The 17,171-nt window shown below is 37.3% G+C and overlaps 1 protein-coding gene across 2 annotated transcripts in view; it reads right to left on the reverse strand.

Moving 5' to 3' along the window:
• Nucleotides 1-5,453: 5,453 nt before the first annotated feature.
• The window catches only part of LOC127409609 (exostosin-like 3), a 40,459-nt gene continuing 28,741 nt past the window's right edge, over nt 5,454-17,171 (reverse strand). For both annotated transcript variants that reach the window (XM_051644289.1, XM_051644290.1), the window contains exons 4-6: nt 11,525-11,669; nt 8,606-8,734; nt 5,454-7,566 (exon numbers count right to left, since the gene is read on the reverse strand). In XM_051644289.1, coding sequence (XP_051500249.1) covers nt 7,357-7,566; nt 8,606-8,734; nt 11,525-11,669 — 484 coding nt within the window. In that variant the 3' untranslated portion in view covers nt 5,454-7,356. The remainder of the gene's footprint in view (nt 7,567-8,605; nt 8,735-11,524; nt 11,670-17,171) is intronic.

Consider the following 17,171-nt stretch of genomic DNA (forward strand, 5'->3'; position numbering starts at 1 on the left):
GTTCCCAGAATTGTTGGTTATTCATGTTTTTGAGACGTTACAGACATTACGTCAGAAATTAGCATAATTAATTCTAATTCAAAGTAATGACCAGAATCATCCAATCACTGCCAACCATGTTAAAATAAAATGATACATTATAAATTCTGAATCTATGTACTGATTATAATTGTCACATGTCTGTCAAACATGTTGAGTGATCCAAACATCATCTGCAGCCTGAAACTGAACTTTTGGTTGGATTTTAGGAGTGAATGCACTTAGCTACATAGGAAAGCTAAAGGATGCTCCCTAATTAGAGAATGACTTAACATCCAGTGTCTCAGGAGGTTAATCAGATAGTCCAGTTGGGGGATCTCGGAGCTCAAGCCCAGTCCCGTGCTCGACCCCTTCCATTATGACCTATCGTGCACTTTGTGGTTGTCAGATGTTATTAGAACATGTTCATAGTTAATGTGCTAACCACCACTTGTGTGAACTTGATGGAAACAGACTTCATACATCCACTAAAAATCACTGCCACACCAGTTGATTAAAAGTCATTGAGCAAAAATGGCTAAGAAAAGTAAAGTTAGTTCTGAGAAAAGCTCCTGCAGCAGATGGCACTTGCTTTGATATTCTAATGTTATTTAATGTAAAGATGGAAGGTGTTTGGACCGGAGCCCTGGTTGAGACGAGCTGAAACATATTTCAGCACTGTGTAATGTCTGTTCTGTAATGTGATCTCTCTCTCTCTCCACCTTTATTGATATCATGGTTCTGCATGTCTCAAGGGTGCTGCAAACACATGCATCCAATGCAGTGTCGCTAATTATGACATGGTACTACCAGTTTTTTGACCATGTACCATGGTGATAGCATGCTATTTTGTATATGGTAATCATTGTGTATCATGGTATTACCATCTGATACCATCACTGTTCCATGAAGGTGTAAGACGTTTCATCATGAGGGAGTGTTTAACTTTATGTTGGGCTGGTTTACAGCTGCTTTGACCCTCTCATCAGTGTGTTTGAGAGAGATGTTCAGTTAAAGTCTGTGTCTGAGGTTTGATTACAGACTGCAGTTTGTGAATGTTTGACACATACTGTGGCTAAACTACAGACCTGCCTGAGCCAAAGGCAAATGAAACCAGATGTGCTGAAGGCCCCCGAAGGCCTGTGAAAGCTCGATTGAGCGCAGCAGTCTGGTTCTGGAAGTAAAAGTCCCAATAATTTTTTTCATGATTGGGGTAATTGATTTAAATCAATTGGTAATTGGTAAATGCTACTGTGAGCTTTGGGGTTGTTAATTGATGGTAAATGCTTCTGCTGATGCCATCAGTCTACTTTATTTTAACTACATTTTAAGAAAAGAAAAAAAAGGGTTTAATAGCAGAATTTCTGGTGAATAACTACACTACCCATGAATCCTGAAGAGGAAAATCCGCCAATCAGAGAATCATGTCAAAAAAAGTGTGCCAAAAGAGCTCTGCAGCGACCACTCACTCCCATGACGCACCGTGAATGAATCAGTCGAGTCACTCTCCCAACATTCTCAAATTCAGGGCAGTTTCTGAGCATTTAGGGGCCCTAAGCGAAATCCTACAAATAAAAAAAACTACCTTGCTTTGCGGGGCCTCCTGGTGGCTCGAGGGCCCTAAGCGGCCGCTTATAGCTATAAATGGCCCTGCTCATACTACTTTTATATTTGAAAATATATCTAAACAGTTTGCAATAAATATAAAATATATTGTTTCTATACTTATAATCAACCAATTATATTTTTCCATCGTTTTTTATTTGCTTGCATCATTCGCAATACTTCATTGGATTCGGTTAGGTTTAGGTTTAAGGTTTAGGGTAGGGTGGTCGCTTCAGTTGATTTAAAGCTCAATAGATTACTAACCTTAAAAACCTCATCTGTTTGGGAGAACTTTTAATTTTCTTTTAGTGCCACACAGTGGACATTTCTACTCGAAACTGCCGCCAAACGTGTAATGAACCACATAATATTGTTTTGCAAAATGTTGCCACAGTCATGTAATTTTCATGAGATCAGGCTGACATTTCCATAAGCATAGTTTCATTGTAGTTTAAATACTTTTAGTAACTCGTAGCTTGACAAACTATAGTGTGCATTTAAATTTAGCAGATGCTTTTTTCCAGTGGAACATTCAATGTAGCTTTCAAAGTAGTTTTCCCAACAATGACATTAGACACAACATTTTGATTCACTATTTGACGTGATTCGCCACAATCTATACAACCCAACTTAATAAAGTAATGGACAGCAGTTTTTAACAAAACATGTATTTTGCTCTCAGCGCTGTGGGCAAATGTGACATGACTGAATCCAGCTTACAACATTTACTAAGTTTGTTCCACCTTTTCCTCCATTTCCTGCACTCCTTTGACACAGATGAGCCAAAACATTATGACCAGCTGCCTAATATGCTGTTGGTTCTCCACATGCTGCCAAAACAGCGCTGACCCGCCGAGGCATGAACTCTACAAGACCCTGAAGGTGTCCTGTGGTATCTGGCACCAAGACATTAGCAGCAGATCCTTCAAGTCCTGTAAGTTGCGAAATGGAGTCACCTAGGATCGGACTCTCACAATCGGGTCAATCGGACTGGAATTTGGAGGCCAGGGCAACACCTTGAACACTTCATCATGTTCCTCAAACCATTCCTGAACAAGTGGCAGGGCGTATTATCCTGCTTAAAGAGGCCACTGCCATCAGGGAATACCATTGTCATGAAGGGGTGTATCTGGTCTGCAATGATGTTTAGGTAGGTGGCACGTGTCAAATTTACGTCCACATGAATAGCCAGATCCAGGGTTTCCAAGCAGAACATTGCCCAGAGCATCACACTCAATCCACCGGCTTGTTGTCTTCCCACAGTACATCCCGGTGCCATCACTTCCCCAGGTAAATGGCGCACACGTTAACGGCCATCCATTTAATTTCTCCCGCATTCAACACGTTGACTACAAGAACTGACTGTTCACTCACCATCTAATCTACCCAAACCTTTAGGAGATGACCAACATTATTAGCTTCACCTGTGAGTGGTCATAATGTTTTGGCTCATCAGTGGGTATAAATACATACTGTGTATATATATATATATATATATATATATATATATATATAATTTATTTATTTATTTTTACATAAACTGCCATGTGGTGAAAACTTTTGAGTGACTCAAATGGTTTTGTTTAATTGGTTCGTTGCAATAAACAAAGCTTTGTCGCAGAAATTGTAGTACATTGAATTGACTTCACAGTACTAATAAACACTGATGTTTGATTAACACAGATTTCACCATGATGAAAGAGACAAGCACTGGCTTTATTAGTTGGTTTATTAGTGTGTTTGAAGAAGTTGTCAGTTATAACTTTTGCTGACATTCAGCACTTTTCTACAGATGGTTTGTCGTCATTTATAGTCTAGTCCCAAAGGCCATGCAGTCGTCACAATAATGGAAAAATAATACAAATACAAACATCCGTTCCTGACCGTTCAACATATTTATACACATAACAAAACAATGGGCATGAAACAAAGCCATCCTTGATTGTTCATATTACACTGAGGGAAACAGAGCCACATTTCTGTTTAAAAACTCATTCATTTACAATTGTGGAGCCATTTTTCTCCATGTACCTGTTAAGCATGTCAGGACAGTCATCATGAATTAACCAAAGGTTAAAAATAGTCTGAACAATGAGCTGGATATTCTCAAAGGCATGTCGGTTTTGTCAACTCGAGGGTGAAATCAGGCTGGCAGAAGATGCCACAGGAAACATCCTGACACAGGAAAAATACTTGAACCGCTTAGAGAAGAAAGCAAAGCGAACTTCCTGAAAACTTTCCTGTACCCTGACAGCAAAATTTAATGCACTTCCCATTACTTTTATCTTTATCAAATCTGTGCTCATAACTGGAAATCATGTACAGATTTCAGTTTGTATTCACACCTATATCTCTTACACTGAACTGTCTGATTAACAACTAAAAAACAAAATCTCACATTCATACTATGATCCTGAATATAATGAAAATTGTCAAGAACTTGTCACAGGACATGTTTCACACCCAAATCAAAAGAAAAATAATAGGAAATTATATTTTGCTTTAAAGAGATAGTTCATCCAAAAATGAAAATTCTGCCATCATTTATTCACTATAATGTTGTTCCTAACCTGTATGACTTACTTTCTTTTTCTTAACACAAAGGGAGAAATTGTGAAAAACTTTGTGCTCAGTGATGTCATACAACGGCAGTTTATGGTGACCACCTCTTCAAGCTTCAAAAGAACACAAAAGTATAATTCAGAAGTCTAATAAATTATTCCATGAGACTCATGATTGTTATGAAAGCATACGATAAGGTTTGGTGAGAAACAAACCAAAATCTAATGTATTATTTAGTGAAAATGTTCATTGACCGTTGATCTCCTGTGCGTGTTCATGATAGGGCACGAGAGCAACAGTTCACCAGTCCCCCCTCGCGACATTGGGTTGTTCAAGCGAAAACTCATTTTGTTTCTCTAAAAACAGGTCTAACACAGCGATAGTGACAACAGAACACAACACACAAAACAGAGAACAGAACTTACTAAACATGTCTGAAGAGTTTGTAGTCAAAGAATTGATGCATTTCTATGCCCAGCCTTATTTTTTTTTTAAACAGAGTATTCGGAAATCAAACAGAAACATAGGTGAGGCTACAGGCAGCTACAGTCACACCGTGTCCAAACCTGACAGCAAACAACATGCGATAAAAGGTATATTTCTATGGAAATCAGAGTTTTTGTCCTAACCAGCAGTGACGAGTGACGGTTTATTCTATCGATCCCTTGTTTTCTATTTTCGGCATCCCGCGAATAACTCCGTCCACTGTGAACTGGCAATGGTCCAAAAACTTTCTCATAACAGTATATTAAAGTCAGCATCTCATGAGCCAGTTAAAAACTACTTGACTTTGGCCACGAATGTTACACCTAATTAATGTTTTTGCGGAGGTCTCACTCTCTTCAGGTCTGTCACAAATACTCACCGGTTCAGAATGGAGAAGAGGTGACAATTAAGAGGTAGTCAATTATTGACAACTCCATCTCTCTGTTTGATTGAGGACTCCGGTAAAAAAATAAAAAAAATAAGGCTGGGCATAGAAATGCATCAATTCTGCTACTACAATCTCTTCAGACATGTTTGGTAAGTTCTGTTCTCTGTTTTGTGTGCAGCTGTGTTGTGTTTTGTTGTCACAATCGCTGTGGTGGACCTGTTTTTGATCAGAACGCACACAGGAGATCAACGGTCAGTGAACATTTTCACTAAATAATACATTAGATTTCGGTTTGTTTCTCAGCAAACCTTACCGTATGCTTTCATAACAATCATGAGTCTCATGAAATCATTTATTAGACTTCTGAATTATACTTTTGTGTTCTTTTGAAGCCTGAAGAGGTGGTCACCATAAACTGCCATTTGACATCACTGAGCACATTTTTCACAATTTCTCTCTTTGTGTTAAGAAAAAGAAAGTAAGTCATATAGGGTTATAAAAACACAGGAGTGGGTAAACAATGACTGAATTTTCATTTCTGGGTGAACTATCCCTACATTACAGTAACGAGAATTTGGGCGGTAAATGTGTTTGTCATGAAAATAATATAAAAATGCAAACATTCTTAGTAGTCAAAAAATGGGCTTCACTTCCTTGGGAAATGGTCTTTTGCATAAAGAATATAAGTCTATTTCAAGGACAATTATTGACTTTTAGTAAAAAAAAAAAATTGCAGTGTTTTATGGAAATTAAGCATATTTCACCCCCTAAAAAATAATGATATATTACTTAAATTGTAAAGTATTCATAAATCATGGTAGTATTTGTTGTACTGCATTCAATAAATGTTGACAAATTAAATGAATAATCAAATAAAAAATTGCATTAGAGTAATTTATTAAATGAGTACTTGCAGTAATGATAATCGAATGAAAATTAAGTAACCTCATGTGACTGGAGTTACTTTTAAAAGTTGATGAGAATTTGGGGAGGGGGTGCTTAATTGCCTTGAAAATAGTGTCACAAAAAACAGTCTTAACATACCTTAAAATGTTCCCAAAATATATATTTTAGCATAAAGAAAATAAGCATGTTTTTAGGACAATTAAGTTTTTGTTTTTGCAGTGATATTATTAGCATGGAAAATTAAGCACATTTCTCCCAGTAAAATTCCGATATATAATTTAAATTCTGAAGTATTTATAAATCATGGTATTATTTGTTGAACTGCATTCAATTTATGTTGATTTAAATAGAACAGTTATTATGTAGTACAGTTTTAAATAGTACAGTTATTAAAAAAAAAAAAAAAATCAATACTTACAGTAATGAGAATCTAATGAGAATCACTGTTAAGAATATTGGGAATTACAAAAACAAAACAAAAAAAAAATGTTGTCATGAAAATAATTCACAATGCAAAATATCTTTATGCAAATCTCTTTGTTCAAAATGTATTTCTTTTTGTTTAGATTTTGGGGTAAATTATGATAACATACATTTCTATGTGAGATTCATTTGACCTTATTACAATGACACAAACAAGACATGGTTATCCAGCAAAAGACGTTGAATTCCTTATTCTGTTAGGTTATATTCAGACATTTTGTTTTCTGGTATGATTGTGACGGAGGTTACAACATTCAACGATGTGATCTGGTGCTATTCCTATGCAGTGATGTTTAATGTTGTTGCGTTCACACAAATAAACTGTTTTAGTCTTGTGCTATTCTTACCGATGATCAACAACGACTTGACGTGGATTAGTGACGTTTAGTCACTGACATCCTACAGAAAACACACACACAGTCATTCATGCTCACAAGACACACAAACATGTAAAAAAAAAAATGATGACCATCAGTGCGTTTTATACAAGAGAGTATATAGAAAGTAAAAATAAACACAAACCGTTTAGAGCGATGACACGTCTGCTTTTTTTCAGTTATGGCATCAAAAACAGCCTCCATTTGCCCGTCATTTTCAGTCAGTATAACATGATTAAAATTTTCGTTTGACATCCACTTACATTTCCCAGTTGCAGACGCCCACGTAATTTTCCCTCGACTGTTAAAAGTGGTGCAAATAAAACCTGTAGTGGTTGCCGATGAATCAAAACGCCTGATGGTAATAGTTTTTTCCCGTAATTGTACTCCCTTCACTTCAAGGAAGACAAATTCCACGTAAAATTCTCAGATATTTACAAGAAAGCTTTAATTTCCTTCACGTCCCCAGAGAGACACCGTCCTATGTCAGTTTTCCATTGGATTTCTGTGCTTCTTTCCATCCCTGCTCAGCTAAATGAATTTAAAACACTTTGTCTTGTCATGGGGCAGTCGAGTCTTGAAGAGTACGGAGTCCACTCTGAACTGAGTATATAGCAGCGGCATGTATCCGTAGACTTTTACGAAGAAGTTGATGCACTTGTGACGCTCATGGAAGTGCGAATCGTCATGCGACAGAGCCTGCGGACAGCCGGGGCAGCGGAAAGTCCAACGTGACGTCACCTGAGAGGGGAACGCCGGGAAGAAAAAAAAATCGAGATGTTAAAGGATTAGTTTCCCTAAGGCCCAACTTCTTTTGTGTTTCATTTGTCGTTTGGAGCCACCTGAGGGTGAGTAAATGATGAAAAAAAATATAATTTTGGAGTGAACCATCCCTTTAAATTAACTTCATCTAAAGACGAAGGACAAAGCGTCTTACTAACTCCATAACACAATATCATCTCATTCATTGGTGTAGTTTGATTTCCCATTTCAATCTGTCAGCTTTTCAGTGTTAATAACAGGAACGTAATTGATTTCCCTAATCCGCTGGGACACTATCAGCCAGAGACCAGACTAATAATGCCACTGAAAATCCATCAGATTTCATTATACCGTTAATTCATAGCCCGCTCTTTGCTTCAGAGAATGGAATTCAGAATATCAAAGGTTTTTAATCTTACTGAAATTCTGCTGTATAATCCCCCTGTAAATCAATTCTGTTGTAACACACAAGCATACAACTGGAAAAGAAGGTTCAGTTTCAACCCCGGACAGGTCCATTACAAATGTTTTTTTTTAATTAATTGGTAACACACTTTGTAAAAACTTAATTACAAGAATTTAAAATCTAATGTTTGACTACTTTCTGTACTAAAAAACTAATTAGATTACATCCAACACTGACCCAAACATGTTCTACACAGGTTTTGTTGGATCTACCCAAACACGTAACATACTGTAGTACTGAACATAATGACAAAATCACAGCCAATCAGAACATAGTTGATGTCTAATGAATAGCTATGGGGATTTCAGTGTGGGCAAGGCTACTAAGTACAACACAACATAAATAGAAACCAAGCAACCAACAAAATGTCATCATGTTTGACGTGGTTGTGGCTGGTTTGGACCAAAACACAAATTAACATGAGACATGATTTATTGCACTCTGTGTAAGGCAGAAAAATGGTATGACTGAGCAAGAAACTGCAAACTGGTTTCAGAAGACCTTGAATGTGCTAAAATTACATTGTGAAACTTTTGCTAACAGCCCACTCACCTTGATGGGGGGTTTGCGTGTGATATGCGACACCAGGAAGTTCATGGCGATGTCCTCACAGTTGATGTACTCGTCCACCATGTCACGGATGGCTTGAGGCATGACGTATGAATAGAGGTATGCGTAATACTGAGGAGAGCAACAAATGACAGATATGAATAAAAATTAACACCATTAAGAAAAGCATTTCAATGTGTCATATGATGTTCTTCAGTTATGCTCATAAATAAAACATGCCGTTTATTTATAATCTGAGAAATGAAGTGCTATGTCTTGCATTTTGGTTGAACAAAAATTTTAGAAATTATTAAAAGGTCAAGTTACCATATTATTAAACAGAAAGAGCCTTTTTTACATATTATTTTTACGAAGTTCATTTGATGTAAATCATTAAAAGGATTTTTATTTAAAAAATCTTGTTTTTAATTGGTTTAAATCATTAAACCTAAAGTGATGTCTTCTATTTTTGTGTATTTTTCATACTAAATTGTTTTAGGTCTTTGTCCGAGATATAACATAAAACAAAGGCAACCTTAGTAAACACAAAATCGTTTTCAAATATATATATATATATATATATTAATGAAGCAAAGAAGTTATCCAACACCTATATCACCCATGTGAAAAACTAACTGCCCCCTTAATAGCTTTGTGCCACCTTTAGCAGAAACAACTGCAACCAAACGCTTCTGATAACTGGAGATCAGTCTTTCACAACACTGTGATTGAATTTTGGCCCACTCTTCTTTGCAGAACTGCTTTAGTTCAGACACACTGGAAGGTTTGAGCATGAACTGCATGTTTAAGGTCCTGCCACAGCATCTCAATTGGGTTCAAGTCAGGACTTTAACTAGGACACTCCAAAACTTTAATTTTGCTTCTTTTGGGCCATTCAAGAGGTGGACTCCTGTGCTTTGGATCACTGTCTTGCTACATAATCCAGTTGCGCTTGAGCTTCAACTCACGGACTGATGACCGGACGTTCTCCTTTAGGATTTTCTGGTAGAGATCAGAATTCAAGTTTCCCCTCAATTACTGCAAGTCGCCCTGAAGCAGCAAAGCATCCCCACACCATCACACTACCACCACCATGCTTGACCGAAGGTATGATGATCTTTTTGTGGAATTCTGTGTTTGATTTACACCAGATGTAACGGGACCCCTGTCTTCCAGACAGTTCCACTTTTGACTCATCAGTCCATAGAACATTCTCCCAAAAGCTTTGAGGATCATCAAGGTGTGTTCTGGCAAAATTCAAAAGCCTTAATGTTCTTCTAGGTTAGCGGTGGTTTTCGCCTCACCACTCTTCCATGGTTAGCATTTTTGACCAGTGTCTTTCTGATAGTGGGGTCATGAACAGTGATCTTTATTTATGCGAGAGAGGCCTGCAGTTCCTTGGATGTTGTCCTTGGCTTTTTTTGTGACTTCCTTGATGAGTCGTCGCTGTGCTTTTGAAGGAATTTTGGAAGGTCGGCCACTTCTGGGAAGGTTCACTACTGTGCCAAGTTTTCTCCATTTGGAGATAATGGCTCTCACTGTGGTTCTTTGGAGTCCCAGAGTCTTTGAAATATCTTTATAACCCTTCCCAGACTGATCTATTTCAATCACCTTTTTCCTCATCATTTCTGGACTTTCTTACGACCTTGGCATAGTGTGCTACTGGGTGAGACCTTTTAGCCAACTTTATGCTGCTGAAAAAGTTCTATTTAGGTGTTGATTTGATTGAACAGGTCTGGGTGTGTCTAGTCCAGCTGAACTGCATTATGAATGCAGTTTCACAGATTTGGGGATTTAGTAACTAAGGGGGCAAATACTTTTTCACACAGGCCCAGTTGCTATTGGATAACTTTTTTTGCTTCAATAAATAACATTATTATTTAATAACCGTATTTTGTGTTTACTCAGATTGCCTTTGTTTTATGTTAGATTTTGTTTGAATTTTTGAAACAATTTAGCATGAGAAGAAATCAGGATTTTTCACAGCACTATAACTTACATTAACTGATCACTTGTTTAGATAGTGGCATGAACAAACACAAACTGATTATAACTAATAACACAAATGAACTATAAGTTGTTTTGGCTCTGATTAGCAGATATTACCTCTGTTTAACTACATTAAAGGGCTAGTTCACCCAAAAATGAAAATTCTCTCATCATTTATTCACCCTCATGTTATCCCAGATGTGTATAACTTTCTCTCTTCTGCAGAACACAAATTAAGATTTTTAGAAGAATATCTCAGCTCTGTAGGTCCATACAATGCATGTAAATGGTGGCCAGAACTTTGAAGGTCTAAAAAGCACATAAAGGCAGCATAAAAGTAATCCATACGACTGCAGTGGTTTAATCCATGTCTTCTGAAGTGATATGATAGATGTGGGTGAGAAACAGATCAATAAGTCCTATTTTACTATAAATCTCCACTTTCACTTCAACATTCTTCTTCTTTTGTTTTAGCCGATTTTTCGCATTCTTCGTGCATATCGCCACCTACTGGGCAGAGAGGAGAATTTATAGTAATAAAAAAAAAAAAAGCAATTAAATATTGATCTGTTTTTCCAAACACACCTATCATATCGCTTCAGAAGGTATGGATTTAACCAGTGGAGTTGCATGGATTACATTTATGCTGCCTTTACTTGCTTTTTGGACCTTCAAAGTTCTGGCCACCATTTACATGCATTGTATGGACCTACAGAGCTGAGATATTCTTCTAAAAATCTTGGTTTGTGTTCAGCAGAAGAAATAAAGTCATACACATCTGGGATGGAATGAGGGTGAGTAAATGATGAGAGAATTTTAATTTTGGGCAAACTACCCCTTTAGCCTCTAATAAAGTTTTATGTCCAAGAAACTGTCTATTTTTACATTGACCAAGTTGTGGAAATGTCAAAGCAGACAAACGTTAATCTTCACCTTGTGGAAGAAGGCGGCACCCGTCAGCACCATGGAGAGCTCGCAAGAGTAGTTGGAATTGTAGAGCCAAGACTGGTGGTTTACATCCCAGGCATGAAACCTTCCTGGGAACCCTACGATCCGGTCTCTGGCCTCCCGCCACACCCTGAGAGCGGAGGAGAAAAAGAGATGAGAGCAATCCAAACTGGAGCAAGAAGGCAAGATACGCAAGAGCTTTCATTATAATATTACCTTAACAGCATGTTTATTCCTTCAGATATTTAGCCTAAAACCAAAGTTCTTAATTTTAAATATTCTGTGATCGGTTTCATTCCAATTATTTAACCATTGAATATAATGTTTTTGAGGGATGTGCAAAACTACATATATTTTTTTTAAATTGACTAGTCAGTAAGCCCTGTATTAAGTTGGTTTAGGGTCACGTAACACCAATCACGTGCATTTCTTAACAAAATACTATATGGACTCTAAGTGCAGCCCTTGAATAGCACAACTAACAGACATTAAACCAATAAATATGCTAAACTATGAAATTTTATTGCACAAAACTTAAACCTAAAAAATAAAATAAAAAAAAACAGATCTACAGATTAAATCACAGCAGGCAATTTGAAATGTATTATTAAATTTGGTACAAAAGCGGCATTTTGTTCGCTTAAGAGCATTAAAGGGAATCAATTTAGAGATGCATTAGACACTAAAACCCTCTGTGCAAAGTTGTATCTCTAAATACATCCCCTTTAAAGCACCTCCACTAAAAAACAAAAAACAAACAGTAAATATATTTTTTTTAAAAACTAAGAAACAAATATAGATACATTTACCAGTCATCACTAATTCAACCTCACTAATCAACTAATCACTGTTTAAAGAGACTGAAGTAAGACTCTTACCACTTTTACCCCAAAACACAGTCCTGAAAAAGGCAGAAAAACATTTCTAATGCTTACACTGTTTATATTTTTAAACCTGTCCTGCACATAAACATAGAAGTCCACAGAAGGTACGGATAGTCAGTTTTCTTCAACTGACTTTATCAGATCAGATGCTTTAAATTCCACACACTAACAACTGAATCTGCAGCTGTTCATTTTAACTCACCCCATCACAAATAAATGAATGCCAAACCACTGCAGGAATTGGATTTATACACACCAAAACACAACTCTTTTCAATAAATACTAACGTGTATTTGATCATACTAGAAGTGACATTCTTAAAAATAAGTGTGGAAAGTTAATCTTACACTGGCTCTCTAATAGAAATATTTTGCTTTCCTAGCTTCATAAAATTACATTTATTCTTTAAAAACATACTTTAGTCCAAAGCAATGATATCATGGGGAGCTGTTTTCTCAACATTTTGGACATTCTTTTCTAATAATAAATCAGGCAAAAAATTTACATTCCTTTAAAAGCAGAATAGTGCAGAAGAAAAAAGCAAAAGCAATTAAATACATATTAATTATTAAACATTAAGGCTGAATAATTCAGCCTTTTGCTATCTATCTATCTATCTATCTTTCTTTCTTCATACAGTTTACATACATCTTAGCCAAATACATTTAAACTCAGTTTTTCACAATTCCTGACATTTAATCGTAGAAAACATTCCCTGTCTTAGGTCAGTTAGGATCACTACTTTATTTTAAGAATATGAAATGTCAGAATAATAGTAGAGAGAATTATTTATTTCAGTTTTTATTTCTTTCATCACATTCCCAGTGGGTCAGAAGTTTACATACACTTTGTTAGTATTTGGTAGCATTTCCTTTGAATTGTTTAACTTGGGTCAAATGTTTTGGGAAGCCTTCCACAAGCTTCTCACAATAAGTTGCTGGAATTTTGGCCCATTCCTCCAAACAGAACTGCTGTAACTGAGTCAGGTTTGTAGGCCTCCTTACTTGCACATGCTTTTTCAGTTCTTCCCACAAATTTTCTATCAGATTGAGGTCAGGGCTTTGAGATGGCCACTTCAATACCTTGACTTTGTTGTCCTTAAACCATTTTGCCACAACTTTGGAGGTATGCTTGGGGTCATTGTCCATTTGGAAGACCCATTTGTGACCGAACTTTATCTTCCTGGCTGATGTCTTGAGATGTTGCTTTAGTATATCCACATAATTTTCCTTCCTCATGATGCCATCTATTTTGTGAAGTGCACCAGTCCCTCCTGCAGCAAAGCACCCCCACAACATGATGCTGCCACCCCCATGCTTCACGGTTGGGATGGTGTTCTTCGGCTTGCAAGCCTCACTCTTTTTCCTTCAAACATAATGATGATCATAATGATGAACGCTTTGATATTTGTTTCATCAGACCAGAGGACATTTCTCCAAAAAGTAAGATCTTTGTCCCCATGTGCACATGCAAACTGTAGTCTGGCTTTTTTATGGTGGTTTTGGAGCAGTGGCTTCTTCCTTGCTGAGCAGCCTTTCAGGTTATATCGATATAGGACTCGTTTTACTGTAGATATAGATACTTGTCTACCTGTTTCCTCCAACATCTTCACAAGGTCCTTTGCTGTTGTTCAGAGATTGATTTGCACTTTTCGCATCAAACTACGTTCATCTCTAGGAGACAGAATGCGGCTCCTTCCTGAACGGTATGATGGCTGTGTGGTCCCATGGTGTTTATACTTGCGTACTATTGTTTGTACAGATGAACGTGGTACCTTCAGGCATTTGGAAATTGCTTCCACGATGAACTAGACTTGTGGAGGTCTTTTCTGAGGTCTTGGCTGATTTCTTTTGATTTTTCAATGATGTCAAGCAAAGAGGCACTGAGTTTGAAGGTAGGCCTTAAAATACAGTGGTGTGAAAAAGTGTTTGCCCCCTTCCTGATTTCTTATTTTTTTGCATGTTTGTCACACTTAAATGTTTCAGCTCATCAAACAAGTTTAAATATTAGTCAAAGATAACACAAGTAAACACAAAATGCAGTTTTTAAATGAAGGTTGTTATTATTAAGGGAAAACAAAATCCAAACCTACATGGCCCTGTGTGAAAAAGTGATTGCCCCACCTGTTAAAACATAACTGTGGTTTATCACACCTGAGTTCAATTTCTCTAGCCACACCCAGGCCTGATTACTGCCACACCTGTTCTCAATCAAGAAATCACTTAAATAGGACCTGCCTGACAAAGTGAAGTAAACCAAAAGATCTTCAAAAGCTAGACATCATGCCGAGATCCAAAGAAATTCAGGAACAAATGAGAAAGTAATTGAGATCTATCAGTCTGGAAAAGGTTATAAAGCCATTTCTAAAGCTTTGGGACTCCAGAGTGAGTCCACAGTGAGAGCCATTATCCACAAATGGCGAAAACATGGAACAGTGGTGAACCTTCCCAGGAGTGGCCGGCCGACCAAAATTACCCCAAGAGCGCAGCGACGACTATTCCAAGAGGTCACAAAAGACCCCACAACAACATCCAAAGAACTGCAGGCAAAAATGGCCTGCATGGCAGAGTTCCAAGATGAAAACCACTGCTGAGCAAAAAGAACATTAAGGCTCGTCTCATTTTTACCAGAAAACATCTTGATGATCCCCAAGACTTTTGGGAAAATACTCTGTGGACTGACGAGACAAAAGTTGAACTTTTTGGAAGGTGTGTGTCCCATTACATCTGGCGTAAAAGTAACACCGCATTTCAGAAAAAGAACATCATACCAACAGTAAAATATGGTGGTGGTAGTGTGATGGTCTGGGGCTGTTTTGCTGCTTCAGGACCTGGAAGACTTGCTGTGATAAATGGAACCATGAATTCTGCTGTCTACCAAAAAATCCTGAAGGAGAATGTCCGGCCATCTGTTCGTGACCTCAAGCTGAAGCGAACTTGGGTTCTGCAGCAGGACAATGATCCAAAACACACCAGCAAGTCCACCTCTGAATGGCTGAAGAAAAACAAAATGAAGACTTTGGAGTGGCCTAGTCAAAGTCCTGACCTGAATCCTATTGAGATGCTGTGGCATGACCTTATAAAGGCAGTTCATGCTCGAAAACCCTCCAATGTGGCTGAATTACAACAATTCTGCAAAGATGAGTTGGCCAAAATTCCTCCACAGCACTGTAAAAGACTCATTGCAAGTTATCGCAAACGCTTGATTGCAGTTGTTGCTGCTAAGAGTGACCCAACCAGTTATTAGGTTTAGGGGGCAATCACTTTTTCACACAGGGCCATGTAGGTTTGGATTTTGTTTTCCCTTAATAATAACAACCTTCATTTAAAAACTGCATTTTGTGTTTACTTGTGTTATCTTTGACTAATATTTAAACTTGTTTGATGATCTGAAACATTTAAGTGTGACAAACATGCAAAAAAATAAGAAATCAGGAAGGGGGCAAACACTTTTTCACACCACTGTACATCCACAGGTACACCTCCAATTGACTCCAATTAGCCTATCAGAAGCAAACTGGCTAATTGCCAAAAGGTTTGACACCATTTTCTGGAATTTTCCAAGCTGCTTAAAGGCACAGCTAACTTAGTGTATGTAAACTTCTGACCCACTGAAATTGTGATATAGTCAATTAAAAGTGAAACAATCTGTCTGTAAACAATTGTTGGAAAAATAACTCATGTCATGCACAAAGTAGATGTCCTAAACGACTTGCCAAAACTATAGTTTGCTAATATTAAATCTGTGGAGTGGTTAAAAAAATTAGTTTTAATGACTTCAACCTAAGTGTATGTAAACTTCTGACTTCAACTGTGTGTGTGTGTGTGTGTGTGTGTGTGTGTGTGTGTATGTATGTATGTATGTATATATATATATATATATATATATATATATATATATATATATATATATATATACAGGTGCATCTCAATAAATTAGAATGTCGTGGAAAAGTTCATTTATTTCAGTAATTCAACTCAAATTGTGAAACTCGTGTATTAAATAAATTCAATGCACACAGACTGAAGTAGTTTAAGTCTTTGGTTCTTTTAATTGTGATGAATTTGGCTCACATTTAACAAAAACCCACCAATTCACTATCTCAACAAATTAGAATACATCATAAGACCAATGAAAAAAACATTTTTAGTGAATTGTTGGCCTTCTGGAAAATATGTTCATTTACTGTATATGTACTCAATACTTGGTAGGGGCTCCTTTTGCTTTAATTACTGCCTCAATTTGGCGTGGCATGGAGGTGATCAGTTTGTGGCACTGCTGAGGTGGTATGGAAGCCCAGGTTTCTTTGACAGTGGCCTTCAGCTCATCTGCATTTTTTGGTCTCTTGTTTCTCATTTTCCTCTTGACAATACCCCATAGATTCTCTATGGGTTTCAGGTCTGGTGAGTTTGCTGGCCAGTCAAGCACACCAACACCATGGTCATTTAACCGACTTTTGGTGCTTTTGGCAGTGTGGGCAGGTGCCAAATCCTGCTGGAAAATGAAATCAGCATCTTTAAAAAGCTGGTCAGCAGAAGGAAGCATGAAGTGCTCCAAAATTTCTTGGTAAACAGGTGCAGTGACTTTGGTTTTCAAAAAACACAATGGACCAACACCAGCAGATGACATTGCACCCCAAATCATCACAGACTGTAGAAACTTAACACTGGACTTCAAGCAACTTGGGCTATGAGCTTCTCCACCCTTCCTCCAGACTCTAGCACCTTGGTTTCCAAATGAAATACAAA

This window comes from Myxocyprinus asiaticus, chromosome 19 (assembly GCF_019703515.2).
Source record: "Myxocyprinus asiaticus isolate MX2 ecotype Aquarium Trade chromosome 19, UBuf_Myxa_2, whole genome shotgun sequence".
NCBI lineage: Eukaryota > Metazoa > Chordata > Actinopteri > Cypriniformes > Catostomidae > Myxocyprinus > Myxocyprinus asiaticus.